General features: G+C 35.6%; 1 protein-coding gene across 7 annotated transcripts in view; it reads right to left on the bottom strand.

Moving 5' to 3' along the window:
- Positions 1–15,879, bottom strand: part of TCF12 (transcription factor 12) — a 352,252-nt gene that overhangs the window by 171,973 nt on the left and 164,400 nt on the right. For all 7 annotated transcript variants that reach the window (XM_045788738.2, XM_045788541.2, XM_045789061.2 and 4 more), the window contains one exon: positions 2,469–2,571. In XM_045788738.2, coding sequence (XP_045644694.1) covers positions 2,469–2,571 — 103 coding nt within the window. The remainder of the gene's footprint in view (positions 1–2,468; positions 2,572–15,879) is intronic.

Raw genomic sequence — 15,879 nt, 5'->3', positions numbered from 1 at the left:
TTTCTACACAGTTCCAAATGCTTCTAATACTGCTATGCACATCTCAGTCATGCTTTAACAACATAGGTTTTTAGTCTGAGATTCACTTAAATTACCAAATGCCTAGAAAAGTAATCTATCCACTGTAACTCTACCAAGTGCTATAAACCCACATATTTGGATATCAGTTCAATTCCTTCAGCTCACATCAAGTGGGATTGCCTGTTGCTATACGGAACTACTCTGCAATTTAGGAGATACTCATTTCCAAAAGCAAGGTATTGTCATGCAGATTGCTTACACTAGACTGTTAGATACCTTGTTTCATCATTTTTATTGAAAATAAAAGGGAAAAAAATACAGTAAATTAGGTATTGCCGATGACCAGTGAAATTCTACTGAACAGATCTGTCTAATCTTTTCGGGGTTATTTTCCCCTTCCTAATAGGTAAATTAACATTTTTAAGATTTGATAGTTAAGACTTACAATGAAAATGTATAGTTGCACCTGGTTAACTAACTGTACAGTGTAGTTCAGGTGAATGCAGATTTTTTCACTTATATTGTGAAGAGATCAATCTCTTTATAAATTTGAGTTTTTATAATATTTCAAGACTTATTTTAATGCTGATTTTATACACAGGGTAAGTATGACTATTAAAAGTATTCTAACAATTATCTGTAAACTGAAGAAACCAACAAGCACATTCTCATAATTGCTCCAACTAATAAAATGTTACCTCAAACTGAATTACAGACATATTTTTAATCAACAGATGCTTGGAGCAAGTGACTGACATGCATACTTCTTAGAATTCATTTAATTCCCACACTTACCCCACAATTTTAACAGTCACCTTGGTTCAAAGCTATCCTAATGATGCAATTCTACTGGGCTTAAGAATCATATCTGTGAGCTAAGAATAAATGTAAACACATAAATATAAAAAAAGGGCAATTTCTGATTTTTCACGTCTAAGAAGTATAGCCTCAATTAAGAAAGCTTAGTTCAATCTGAAATTATAAAAACACTGACTAGAACTTGCTCTACCATATTTACAATAAATTAAATGCTACTTGGGGAAAAGATACACATAGAAAGAAATTATTTGGAGTGTCACATCTATTTTACTTTGATAGTAAGTTCAGCAAAAAATTAAAAAGATAAATTAGAAAGTTTTCCCCAGCTAAGTGCAAGGATAATTATTTTGTTCTCAATTTAATTCCGATTTTTACCTGGTACGATACTATTTTCATTTGCATTTACGTTAAAACAAATTGTCATTTTAAACACAAGTTTTATTGCTCGTTAGATTTTTTTACTCTTATGTCATACTCAATGATTCTGGCTTTAAAGTGTTAACTGCTTTAGGCAAAATCCACACTAGAATTATCAGGCAGTCTCCTCAACACTTTATAGAGGATAAGGGAATTAAACAAGAGTGCAAAGCAAAACCATTTATAAAGAAATTGCAGACCACCAGGATTTTGGATTTGGGTAATCCACTTAGATTAGTATGGCTGTGTCTTAAAAGGACAACTCCAAGATCACAATATAGGTCACGTCCTTAAGAAATAAAGTAATGAAATCAATGTCAATTACACAAACTTCCATATTTACATGACGCCACTGACAACAAGTAAAACAGATTAAACAAAGCTTTCTAATGTGCTCAGGCCCAGCACAAGCAAGAAGGAAAAATAATGTTATAAAACACAGGTTCTTTTTAATCAGGTTCTGCAAAAAGGTAAAATTATTGCTTTAAAAAAAAAAAAAAGAATGACATCCAAACTAGGCAGGGGGAAAGCTTGGGCTTATCACTTCAGATTGAACAGCTATAAACTTCCACATGAGAAAGAAAATGGGGAGGGAGAGAGTGATAAGTGTTTTGCAGGGAGAAGGGGGAAATAAAAAGAAAACCTAACCTAAAGGTTTTGCCAAAATATAATAATCAGGTTTAGGTGGTCAGTAATATCCTTCAAAGTACAACTTTATTAATGCAGAACACAACTTCAAAATCCCCAATATGAACCCAAGTGCTTAAAATAAACACTGCCAACATCTAAATATACTATTAAGTTTTAATCAAATAGTGCCAAAAGAAATATTGTCCAACGTAAGTAAAATCTGCTTAAAATCACCACTTTGTTGTATTTTTAATTGCCACATATATATTTGACTGTTAAGACAAATAGTAAATTACAAATGTCTCAAAATGCTTCTTTGCCCAGAAAGCAGAAAACATGAAATGCCTGATGTCACAAAAACACTGCCAAATTTAAAAACGTTGCTATTTCCCTTTTTTGATACCAGGGATATTTCTGATGCTTGCTCCTCAAACTGAGCTGAACAAGGAAAGTCTGAAGGCCCCCAGAAACACAGGAACTTTCTTCTAGATACTTACGTGTATTTCCTGGACAAGGAGCTAAAAAACATCTCTGACCAAAGAGGCTTTGTAAAGACTACTTACAGAGAATTACCAACTTACCCATCAGATTTGAGTTCATGAAAGGTGTTGGGGACAAGCCTTCATGGGCCCCTAATCGACTGTCATTCAAGTGATCACTGTAATGAGGGCTGTCTGTAAAACCCTAGGGGGAAAAAAAAGACCAGAGTATTAAAGAGATTATTCAGCAGTCCTGCTAATTGAGCATAATGACACTCATCTAATTAATATACAGACTTATAAATGGTCATTCCTAACCAAGTTCCTTGTTCATTACTTGAACGGCTAAACAGAAGTGCTCCTTTTATTTCTTTTAAGGCTTTAAAGTAGTTCCTTAATGATCTTAAAGAAAATTAGCCCTATGAACTCGTTACATCCAAAAACAAAGTTCTACAAGATCATTTTTTAAAAAAAGATAAACAAAGAAAATATACTTTTAAGTTGTAATAAATTAGGAAAATGTTTATCTCTACCCTCCTTTCTCTGTCTCCAAACCCTCCCCATTAAGAGTTAGGTAATTACAAGTTTTATTAAAAATAACTAAAAATAATTCACAATCAATATACTAGAAATTAATCTTTTCCTAAATGGCAAACAGATTTTTAACAAAAAAGATCTGTTTATACTATCTTTAATACTAGTATAACAAGACTGACTCCTAGAGAAACTGAACCATGTAAAAAGGAAAACATTTATTAAAAATAGCTGATTTAAATTCTTGAGTCTTAAAAATGAAACTGCACACACCATGAACACAATAAAGCTAATGTTATTATTTCACAATTGCTGTTATTAAATTTCTCTTCACAACTTAAAATATGTTGTGTTTTTGTTTTTTTTTTAAACAGAGGAGGAAAAAAGATACTAAAGTTTACAAATAAATGTTACAAAAGCTCTGTGGATTAAAAACTTAGTTATGGTTCTCAGACTCTTATAGTAAGTACAGAATCATATTGTTTTTAAACAAGGCTTTGAATACTGACTGGTTAATTAAACCTCAGGTAATTCCTACACTTTTGCTAACTTAAAATGATTTTAGTAAAGATGAGAAAAACTTCCTAGAGGCTCAAACTGCCTTAGCTCACAGAAACCAGAAATCACCCAGAATCCCCTGGGACTATAAAATCATCAATCACTGAACATTTATCATTACCCAGACCGCAGGCTAACACTTAAGAAGACATTAATGGGGCTGAAACAGGCCTCACTATCTTTGCAGGCATGCTGTCAGTTCAACCACAGGGATAGGAACTGAGGGCTAAATAACTGTCAAATCATTACAACTGCTTATGGATGCATGTCACAACTCCTTCTGCTGTTCTGTTTTAAAACTAATCTTCTGGGAGTGCTAACTCCCAAATGAATCTTTGTTTCATTTTTATATACTTTAGCATTACTGATACACATGTGATAGACATTCAGGAAGAATCTTGGTGACATTTACAACTTGGTTATGACCACGAGGGTGTCCTCTGGTAACCACAACCAAAGTCTTGTTGGTCACAGCCACATGTAGCAGAAGCTATGTACAAAACAGAATGGCTCCTAGCTAAGGTCACTTCTTGGAGTTTACTTTTGTTATTTAAAACTAAACACTCTTGAGGTGCTAAGTGACATACCACTATCTCACAGACATCTGGGTATTTTTCTGCCACTTCCTCCCACTGCCACTTTTAGGTATATAAGTCCAAACAAGGCATTAAAACCTACCAAACATTCACTGAAATACTGTTTAACATCATTACACGATATTACTCCAGAAAAACACCAACAGAAATGTGTTCGCGGATGAGCCACATTGTTCACAGTTCATTTAAATGCGAAAGAATAAAAGATTAATTTTGTGTGCTCTCAGAACTCTTCATTCTTGAAGTCCCAAAAAAATAACTTTTTTCTTTCCTGATCATAAAAATAAACACATTCAAGTTTTTTTTAACTATATCCTAAAGCAGAAGTCTACAAATAGATCTAAGTTTTACGGTATCACCAAATGATTACACACACACAGTATATTAACTTCATAGATTCCATGTAATACAGCTTAACATAGAACATATGTATCTCTAAGCCCCCATTAATATGTGCTCAGAGGACACAGAAATTACATACAAAAATAAGTACTGTCGCTTATCCATGTACATCCATATACTAGAGGACACAGTACAGAATGTACTACAAGATTATTTTCCAGTCTACTCAGAAAATCTGGGATCGTCATACTGCACTACAGAGAAGTAGTATATAAAGTTTTTTCATCACGTACAAGAAGATTTGAATATGGGCCATCAATACCTATCTATTCATAAATTGTATACACATACGATTAACCAACATATAAAATTTCAGTAAGGCTTTTTTTAAGACCAAAAATTTAGAAATTTGAATATGTTTCCCTACACCTCAAAGGTTCATCTTTTTTTTTTTTTTTTTTAAAGATTATCTTATTTATTTGAGAGAGAGAGAGAGAGAGAACGAGCGGGGGAAGAGGCGGAGAGAGAAGCAGACTCCCCGCTGAGCATGGAACAAAAACGTGAGGCTCAATCCCAGGACCCCGAGATCATGACCTGAGCTGAAGGCAGATGCTTAACCAACTGAGCCACCCAGGTGCCCCTCAAAGGTTCATCTTAATGCATACAATTTTCTTGAAAAGTCACAGCCCAAGAGGCAAAAAAGAGATAGTTCTTCATCCACAGATGCAAACTGATGCTGGAGGACAGAACAAAGAAAATGGGCTTATAAATGACTGTCATAGTTTTGGATCTAATACACATGAAATACTCACTTGAAAGACGAACTGGCGACTGTTTCGAGATTATTCTTGTCATTGCTTCTGCATAGTAGTAGTGATATCCACCAGAACAGAACTTTTTGTGAACCATGATGAAAAGTTACGAAGTAATTTACAAACATTTAAATAAGATCCCTATAGGTCACATGTTTAAGATCAGTTCTAGAAAACTACACAGTTCTCTGTCAGCATGGTAATGTGTCGACTAGCTGGGTGATACCTAGAACAGTGCTTGGCAAACTTCAATATTCATAGCAACTGACTAGAGATCATGTTACAATACAGGTTAAGAAACATAGGGTCTAGAGTGGGGCCTGAGATTCTGCATTTCTAACACAAAGGTGATGTGATGCTACTGGTCCACAGACCACACTTCCAGTAGCAAGAACCAAGACAATCTGGAAATAAAGATCTCTTTCACATGTAGAGAGGAAAAATTCAAGGCTAGGAAGGTGATAGCCAGGTACCATCACTCCCTAAATCAGAACCACATTAAAACGCCAGAAGTTTCAGGTAAGAATAATTAGGAAGAAATCCCACAGTTAACCAAAAAAAATCTAAAGCAATTAGGGTAACAAAATATTTTTTATGTATGTAGGTATATATCCCTCTATATAGTTTTAAGTAGACAACAGATGTCAAATAGAGCTTTAATGAAAGAAGTTAGTTGACCTGGGGTTTAAACAGAAGACTCTCTGAGTACCACGTAGAGTTAGGCAATGAGGATGGATGCTCATAAGTAGAAACGGCAAAAGAGAAGAATGCCATAACATAATACAGTATGGGGACAGCAGAACAGTTGGGAAGAAAGCAGAATCTTACAGGGGCCAGACAAAATATTAAAGAGTGGAGAAAATAAGGGGAAGGCGACTGGCCTGAGGGAGGAGTTAAGAGTAAAAGAAAGGAACAAAAACAAAGCCAGCAATTGCTAAGATGGAGCCCAAGGAAATCAGTCAATGGTACTGATAAATGAATGCTATATTCAATTTTGGAATGAAAAGGAAATAAACCAGTAAGATTAAACACAGAACGATCACGGTACATATTTTAAATTGATAGAGCATTACTATGCTAATAAAAATGGTCAAACCTGATCCCCTGCGGCTCCTAATTCAGATCTTAAATTCTGTAAAATGGATTTACTATGAAAATAACCATTAATAAAAATGAGACTTTTGTACCTGAGCGATGATAAATACTACATTATGAAGGATATGCAGTATTACCAGAAATCATCTATCATATAGCAATATATATGTACATATATATATACACACACACACACACACATATTTTTAAGATTTTATTTATTTATTTGACAGAGAGAGACAGCGAGAGAGGGAACACAAGCAGGGGGAGTGGGAGAGGGAGAAGCAGGCTTCCTGCCGAGCAGGGAGCCCATGTTGGGGCTCGATCCCAGGACCCTGGGATCATGACCTGAGCCGAAGGTAGACACTTAACGACTGAGCTACCCAGGCACCCCTAGTCATAATATTTTTGGTCAAAAATATTTCCAAATGCACCCTAAAAAAATCACTGTTCCTGTTTTATGATAAAAATGGAGGGGGCACCTGGGTGGCTCAATTGGTTAAGTGTCCAATTCTTGATTTCAGCTCAGGTCATGGATTGAGCCCTGCCTTGGGCTCCGTGCTCAGCGGGGAGTCTGCTTGAGAATCTCTCTCCCCTTTCCCTCTGTCCCCCGACACTGCACTCGTGTGCACGCTCTCTCTCTCAAAAATGATAAATCTTTTAAAAAATGGAAAGCACTCAAAATATCAATAACTGACAAAATCAGCTGATACACAGATTACAAAACTGTTCAACATCATACTTAAAAATCTGTCTAACTTACAATTTAATTTGCAAATCCTAAACAGCTTCATCTGAATGCATAACACTTTGCAAAAACTTTATATTGTGACATATGTTCTATAAAAATGCATTTAATACTTTTTTGTATGTTCATTTCATGGTACAGAATTCAGAAATGTTAATCCCTGCTCTCGTGACAACAGACCTGAAGTAATCAATCAAATCTGCTAACATTTTTAAACTAATTCAAACTGCACGTAAGTCAAATACTTTCTTCTACCGCAAACAACAAAACAAAAGCACCTAGTATTATTTATTTACATAATAACACTCTATTCTGGTTTGTCTCCTCAAAAATATAAGAACTTTTACCACTGGTTAATTTTTTAAATAGTTCATTTAAAAATTTATTTTATCCAACCAATAAGTAATCATCAGAGTACTTCCCCATGTTGAGAACAGATTCCTGGTTTAAAATATTCTTTCCAATTCTTTTCAATAGTTAAAAAGGGTGGGGCAGGAAAAGTATTTCAATAAAGATTTACTTTCTCAAAAAAGCTTCCCCTCTTTCCCAGGCCCTAGTAAGACCAAACTGGGTGAATTCATTCCAGGCTCCCACAATGGCAAGAATTTCCGCTATATCACCACTCACACTTATTGAAATTACCTATTTAATTATCCATTTAAATTATACCATAATTATCTGTTATAATTGCACAGTACCGTGTAGTGGATAAATGTGGAATTTTTGGAGCCAGACTGGCAGATGTGAATTCCATCTTTCCATCCACACATATTAGCAGTGTGACTTGGGGCAAAGTAATCTTTCTTACCTCAGTTTCATTATCTATGAAATTGGAATAATAATAAATACTACCTTCATCTCACAGGTTGTTGTAAGGAGTAAATGAGTTCACATACTGTAGGAAACGGAAAAGTGCCTGGCACATAGTAAGCACACAAAAAGCTAGAAGTCATTATGTCGAACAAATGTTGAGAAGGCAGGGACTGTGTCTGTTTTTTTCACAATTGCATCCTTAGAACAATGGCTGGCGCGTACACAGCAGTTGCTCAATAAATGATGGATGGGAGAGTTCAGCTGCTAAATCTTTATAATGCTGCAGGGGTTTAGATATTATAAAGGTTAAATCAGCTTTTCTATAGAACACCCAGTAAGTAGCAGAAAGAGGGCTGATAAAGTACCAGTTTATTTAACTGAATTGAACAAGAGACCACAGACTTTTGGTATTCAAAGAGCCACAAGATTTCACACCAGGTGTTGAAATCATCTAGCTCTGCATGGTCAAAGCCAGTAGAATCAGCCAAAACCCATACGCCATCAGAAAGCTTTGGACAAGACCTGGATACATACAGGCGGTCACATGTCAAAGAGAAGTAAAATGGAAATAAAAACATGTAGAAATAACAAATGAAGTTTAAAAGAAAAAAAGTGACCTTATTGTATTTCTTTATTTACCCCTATGATAAATTACCAAAATAAATGTCTAGATAAAGACTGCTATACTTTTTAAGCAAATCCTTGAATGTGACTGTCTCTCTTAGTTAAAATATACCTATGAAAAAGAGAAGTGAGTTGACATGACCACAGTAGTCTGTTATCTGAAAGCAGGGACTGTGTCTGTATCATGTTACTCTATCACTAGTGACAAGCACATTAATGGGTACACAGTATTAACTAATAAAATTCATTAATTTAATGAATGAAAAACAAACACTGTTAATTAGGCACATATGAAAAAGCTACTTCATATTCAATACGTTAAGGTTCTGTTATCCTTTAACAGGTCAGATGCTAATACAGAATAAATTTTCTTGACAGAAAGATTTTGTCATCCAGATTGATAAATTCCTAAAGGGAAAAATGTTTTATTCCTCTTTATGATTCCAAAAGAGACCAGCACAGAATTTTGCATGTATTAAGTGTTTAAGTTTTTCTTTTTTCTATTTTTTTAAGAGCGAGAGCGCAAGAGAGAGGACAGCACGAGGGTGAGGGGCAGAGGGAGAGAGAGAATCCTAAGCAGGCCCCACGTCCAGCACAGAGCCTGACACGGGGCTTGAGCTCATAATCCTGAGATCATGAACTGAGCTGAAATCAAGAGTTGGATGCTTAACTGACTGAGCCACCCAGGCGCTCCATGTGTTTAAGTGTTTCTTGAGGATGAATAACCTCTCCAAGTAACATGTTTTTTTTTTTAATTCTTTTAGTATTCTCTACTTCCAAAGTGGGGCTCAAACTCATGACCCTGCAATCAAGAGTCATATGCTCTTCCTACTAAGCCAGCAAGGCACCCCTCCAGAAGTGGTTTCATACAATTACTGTAACACCAGACTGAACAGTAAGTCTTGAATTGTGTGGGTGAGAGGGGAGGGAGAATCAAAATCTTTTAGAGGTGAAAAGGATCCTCCAAAAATATGATGGATACATGAAATACTGCTTAGTACAAGGACATAAATCACTTTTGAATGTGAGATCCCAGAGGATCACCTAAAAAAAAGTACACAAGTACACACAGGTTCAGTTCTAAGTTGAGCCCATTCATGTTCACAAATGTATCCAATGAACTGCTAATGTCACCCCTTAGAAGCAGAGTTGATGTTCTCTTGCTCTAGCCTACAGCTTTGTCATGTTTGAAAGTTTACAAGCAGAAAGGTTTGTACATTTTACCTGTTCAAAGTTCATTCTCTGTGTGGAGAAATCAAAACATCTCTAGGCATCACAGGAAAAAGTATATTGAAATGGGAAAAGTAAAAATATATTACTGAATCCAGATGTTTTATGTAGGATTTTAGAGCCCTAACAGACCATACAGTTCACACTCATTTTACCTACCATACAGATGAGGAAACGCTAGTTAAGCTGAGTGTCTTGCTAAAGATCTGGAAGCCCTGGCAGCGCTGAAGTTATTAAGAATGCCATATAACTCATAATCAATTCACAGGAGATACTAAAACTAATGCTATGAGGCAAGTATAGCCAAGATTCTCATTTTACATATGAAAAAACTGAACTTTAGAGTAACGAAGATGACAAAACAAATGGACTCAAACTCTGAATCATCGGCTTCTAGTAAGAAGCTTCCCTCTATTCTGTACCAGTATCGTATGTTATATAAAGGAAGTCTTGTTCCTAAAGTTCTTGTTAAATTCCTTGATATTAAGTTCAAGAAAGATGAGCACATCTCTTTTTGGTGCTTTTAAGAGACTTAATTCTGGCAAATTTTTTCCATATCGTAGGTCTCCATCTTCTAGGTTTTTCAATTCTAAATTCTCAATTACCATCCTCCTTACAGATTTTGAAAGTTAATTTTTCCAGCAATGGCTACATCAAAATCATAAATCCATTAACACAAGAAACATAAAAAGTGAAGAACATCTTTGTACTACAAGTACAAAAGGATGTAAAATAGTTTATTAAAAACTATTAACCCATCTATACTATAACTATTTTCTATATAAAATTCAAGGGCAAAATGTAAATTAAGAATAATGCTGTTACGTTAGTTTGTGAGATTATAAATAAGCAGCACCAGAAGGACTGATGTTTGTAAGAATATAGTAACACTTACATGGAGGAGGTGTCACTCAATTTTTTTTTTTAAGTTTTAGCTCCACCTACTATGTGGTTTTCCCTAAAACTACAGACAGTAACTTCAGACAAGAAGCATACTATTCTGTTGATGGTTTCTAATGCTTAGAGATTTTGGCTGCTTCTCACTAACTGGCAAAACTTACAGAGTCTAACTTCCTTCCAATTCAGAAACAGATGCTCCATTTAGGGGAAAAATTTGAAAAACAATGAAAAGTAAACTCAATTAGAAAATTCTCTACCTTAAAAAATTATACGATAAAATATAGTGCAACATATATAAAATTTTTAAGACACCTGTTAATTTAGTTTATTCCTAAATTAACATCCTGAGTTTACACCTATACAAGGTTTCTTTTTAAAAGATTTTATTTATTTATTTCAGAGCCAGAGCGCAAGCATGAACAGGGGGAGGGGCAGAAGGAGTAGCAGACTCCCCGCTGAGCAGGTAGCCTGATGTGGGGCTCCATCCCAGAACCCTGGGATCATGACCTGAGTCAAAGGCAGAGGCTTAACCGACTGAGACACCCGGGCGCCCCTATAAAAGGTTTATTAAAAGATTACAAAATTGGGGCACCTGGGTGGCTCAGGCGGTTAAGTGTCTGACTCTTGATATCGGCTCAGGTCATGATCTCAGGGTCCTGGGACTGAGCCCCATGTTAGGCTCCGAGCTCAGCATGGAGCCTGCTTAAGAATTTCTCTCTTCCCTTCCTTCTGCCCCTCCCCATCCACTCATGATCTCTCTAGGGGGAAAAAAAAGCAAGAGAGAAAAAAGATTACAAAATGAACTCAAAATAGATTAAAGAACCTAAGACCTAAAACCACAAAACTCTCAGGAGAAAACATAAACAGGTAGCCTCCTTGACATCATTCTTGGTGATGATTTTTTGGGGGTTTGACACCAAAAACAAAGGCAACAGAAAGCAAAAATGGGGGAGGGGGAATCTAGCCCCATCAGCCTCCCTGCTCAGCAGGAAGTCTGCTTCTCACTCTCCCTCTGCCCCTCCCCCTGCTTGTACTCTTCTCTCTCAGTCACTCTCTCTCTCCCCCTCTCTGCTAGGTGGGGAGCCTGCTTCTCTCTCTACCCCTCCCCTAGCTCATGATATCTCTTTATCTCAAATAAATAAATAAAATTTTTTTAAAAATTTTAAATATTTGCTATCTGTGAGATCAATTTAAATAAATCAAACCTAGGAGCAAATAATATCGTTACAATAGTCCTTGCATTAAGAAGCGATAACTAAGGGCGCCTGGGTGGCTCAGATGATTAAGTGTCTGCTTTCGGCTCAGGTCATGATTCCAGGGTCTTGGGGTCACGATTCCGCAGTCTTGGGATTGAGCCCTGCATCGGGATCCCTGCTCAGTGGGGAGCCTGCTTCTCCTGTCCCACTCCCCCTGCTTGTGTTCCCTCTCTAGCTCTCTCTGTCAAATAAATAAAATCTTAAAAAAAAAAAAAGAAGCGATAACTAATTGCAAGAAGAAAGGATACCTACAAATGAGTAAAACAATGTTTCTGCATTCAGTACAATAAGTTTTCTTTTTTTTTCTTTTTTTAATAACATATTTTTAAATAATTTTAAAAACACCACTTCCATATGTTAAATTTTGTTGAATGATGTTTATTTTATATTAGGTGAGAAAAATAAAAGCAAAAATCAATTAGTATGTAGAATAAGAATAACCTCTATAGAATTTATAAGAAAAAGACTAGAAATTATAAATATTAAGAGTTTTAAATTTTACTTGTCTATATTTTCTAAAATTTCTACAAAAACCATTTACTGTTTTCAAAAAAAATAGTTTTCAGTTTTTCCTCTAACATGATTAAAGTACCATACTTCCATTGTAGAAAACTGGTAATTGTACAGAAATAGCATCAGCTAAGTAGGGGGAAAAAATTCCCATTTTACCTCAACTGAAATGCAAAATCAATAACATTTTGACATTTTTCCCAATTTTTAAATGTTTCTAAACTAGTTTACACATACAAAAATGTATGTAATAAATAGCTACGTATCCACCAGTCAACAAATAAAACATTGCCCATATAGCTTAAACCCCTATGGAATTCTCTCAAATTCCCCTCTGAAGTAAACAATATCCTAAATTTGTCTTTTTATTGGTTTCATGCATTACTTAATACTTCCATTACATATGCACACTCCCTAACTAATATATAGTACCACTCTTCATGTTTTAAAATGTTATCTAAACAGTATCCTTTTCTCTTTACTCACTTAACATTCAATATGTAAGACTGACACATGTTGAAAAAGTATAGCACTGGGATATACATGTCACTACTATATAAAATTCTATTTATAAACATACCACAATTTATCTATCCATTCCTGTTTCAATGACATTTCGCTTGCTTCCCATTTTTCCCGATTACAAATAAGGCTGCTGTAAACACTTCAGTAATATGCCTCCTTGCATGTACATGAGAATTTCTGTGAAATTTTTCTAGGAGTGGAATTCCTAGATTATAGAGTATGCACACCTTCAAAGTTACCAGACATTGCAAAACTGTTCCGTAGGACAGAAATATACTATCATTTAAGAAAAAAGTCTCGCATTTCAGATTGAGTCAAAATTTCTGAGCTATACAGACAGCCCCAACTTATGAAAGAAAGCTTCCAAAGTCCACTTACAAGTTTTATGTAACTTGTGATGCACTTTCCAGATGGTAAAAAGCAAAGCAATCACGAGTACATTTCCTTATCAGTTCATTTAATGCTTATGTAGTTTTTTCTTATCTAAAATAGTCTGACCTGGGTTAAAAGGCAGTCCTTTGCTGTAATAAATATTCAAGACCACATTTCTTAAATGAGTTAATCTTCTCTAGGCTCCTTAGTTTACATTAATGTTCTATAAATAAAACTGCATCCACTACTCCAGGCGTTTATCAAGCAAAATTTGACAGAAATACAATAGTATTTTTTAGTTTGTTGCCAGTATCTGGTCTTGATGCTCAGTGTTACACAGGCCGTTATAGCCACGTGGCAACAGTGTTGACTGATGCTGATTGTTAGATCCTGACCCCATAGGCATAAAGCTCACAGTTTATGATTAAAACAGTAATGTGTATCCTGGTAATATCCACAGGACAATACTTTTGGATTCTCGTCAGCCACGGTGATAGTGACCATGATCCAGCCATTTACACTGCCTCTTCCTGCTTCTATGAATAAAGCCACTCATCTTTAAGGGTAAGCCCAAATTAAAAGTATAATAGTAAGCGAATGTTCCTTTGATAACTGGCTCATATAGCTGGTAAATCCATGGCCTGGATTTAGTTCCCTGAAGGTAAAAGTAAATAAGCCATAGATGAAAGATCAGGGATTCCTTCTAGGAATGCACATGAAGTCTTCACTCAATCTATATAATTTAAGGTTTTCTGTACCAACAATAATAGCATTGGCATACATTTGATACCGTTTGCAAGAATATGAGTTTAGGGCTCTACTCACTTGATCCTTACAACATCATGAATCCTCACAACCCCATGAACTGTTATTCCCATTACAGAGATAAAAAAATGAGTACAGAGAATTTACATAACTTACATGATATCCAACAGTAAGTAGCAGGATGAGTCTGAACCCAAGCAATCTAATTCCAGAGCCCATCATGCAATGCTGCCTCTCTAGTAATAACTCTTCCTCCCTAGAATTATAGTGAATTAATGCCTCAATGACAGGCTAGAGACACAAAATGAAGAGTATATTGTTGAAACGGTAATTCACAGGTGAAAAGGAATTAAGCCAGGAAAATGCAACAACAAAACAATCAGAAAATTTTTTTTAAACTACCCAATTTGGCAAGAGGTATTTTAAATAGTGGAGGTAGTCATAAGAGTTTTTGAGAACTTTTTGAACCTGGGGATTCTGATGGGGAAAAAAGCAAACAAAATGGGAAATGGAAAAATTTCCTATGGTAAGTAGGTATCAAGTACATTCATTCATTCCTCCTGCAGAATATTCCCCTCACCCAAGGTCGGAATAAACTGCAGCAACCTTCTGTGATGCTGAGATAGTTCCTGCAGAGAATGTAAACAGAGGCCCCAAGGAGAAGCAAAATCATATACCATTAGCACTAGTAGTTGAGTGCCCAAGTAAGATGGAGTTTATGATAATAACATGGCAATTATAATATTCATTACAATGAAATGAGGGGGCGGAGTCTAAAGAAAGGCTATGTAACTATTCCAATAAACTAAAGGGAGCATCTGAATGACACTGAAAATAGAAAAAAAAAAAAGTTCCTTCAGGGATAAGAATCTTTAGGTTCAGAGCCTTAAATCCAACTTCAATCTGAGGCCTACCCAGAGAAACAGAGTTAGAAGAGGCACCTAATCCTCCTTCGGAAATTGGTGACTTGTTTTTGCAGCACTGAAGCTACCCAGACACAGCAACTGAATGCAAAAGGACTTGTAAGAGAAAGACCCATTATCCCTTCTTCAGTTCCTCGTCCTGGTAGTCACCTAGCTAAAGGACCACAAGTGCCATATAGATACTCCAACAAAGAAAGAACAAAGAAAGAAAGGAAGACAGTGCCCCCGATTCCTGATATATAGTTTCTCTTGGAGAGTTCTCAGCAGCTAAAAAGTCAGCACTTCCTTTTTTCCTTTTTTTTAGGACTTCCTTTAAAAAACAGAAAAGCATCACCATCAGATAAGAGAGGTAGGTTCAATTACTCTGTGTGAATAAATCTGATACAAAACCCCTAACTTTTAGAGATGACTTTTTAATGACAAATGGACTTCTGAAAATTAAACATGGTCCTCTTTGCTTCTTCATTAAATGAGTAGGTCAGTGAAAGAGTTCATCAAGTTTTTCTTGGATTTTGTACAATTCCTCATTTTTAATTTTCAGAATTTTTAAATTTGACAGAGCATTTAAAATATTTTTTAGAAAGCTTCTCATTTTTTAGTTTAAGAGAGTACTTTTAAAAATTATATTTGTAAATAATCACATCTGCAGCTTAAGAATCACTGATTCGCATCAATATGTTAATATTTCAAGATGTATTTAAACAAACTTTTCTAGGTTAGCCTTTATTGTTAAGAACATCAAAGGAATTAAACTCTAAACACATTTTCATGACCCTTTTATGACAAAAGATCCATCACTCATTTTTGCATGTTTGGCAGCTTATCAGTATGTGAAGCTATCTCCTTCTCCTTCAGTTGCCTAACCAGGAAGGCCTCTGAGCAACCCTAACATACTGCTGAGCAGTGACTC

Source organism: Ursus americanus, chromosome 36 (assembly GCF_024610735.1).
Source record: "Ursus americanus isolate L20-20 chromosome 36, mUrsAme1.1.p, whole genome shotgun sequence".
NCBI lineage: Eukaryota > Metazoa > Chordata > Mammalia > Carnivora > Ursidae > Ursus > Ursus americanus.
This window is presented reverse-complemented; position numbering and strand designations above follow the sequence as displayed.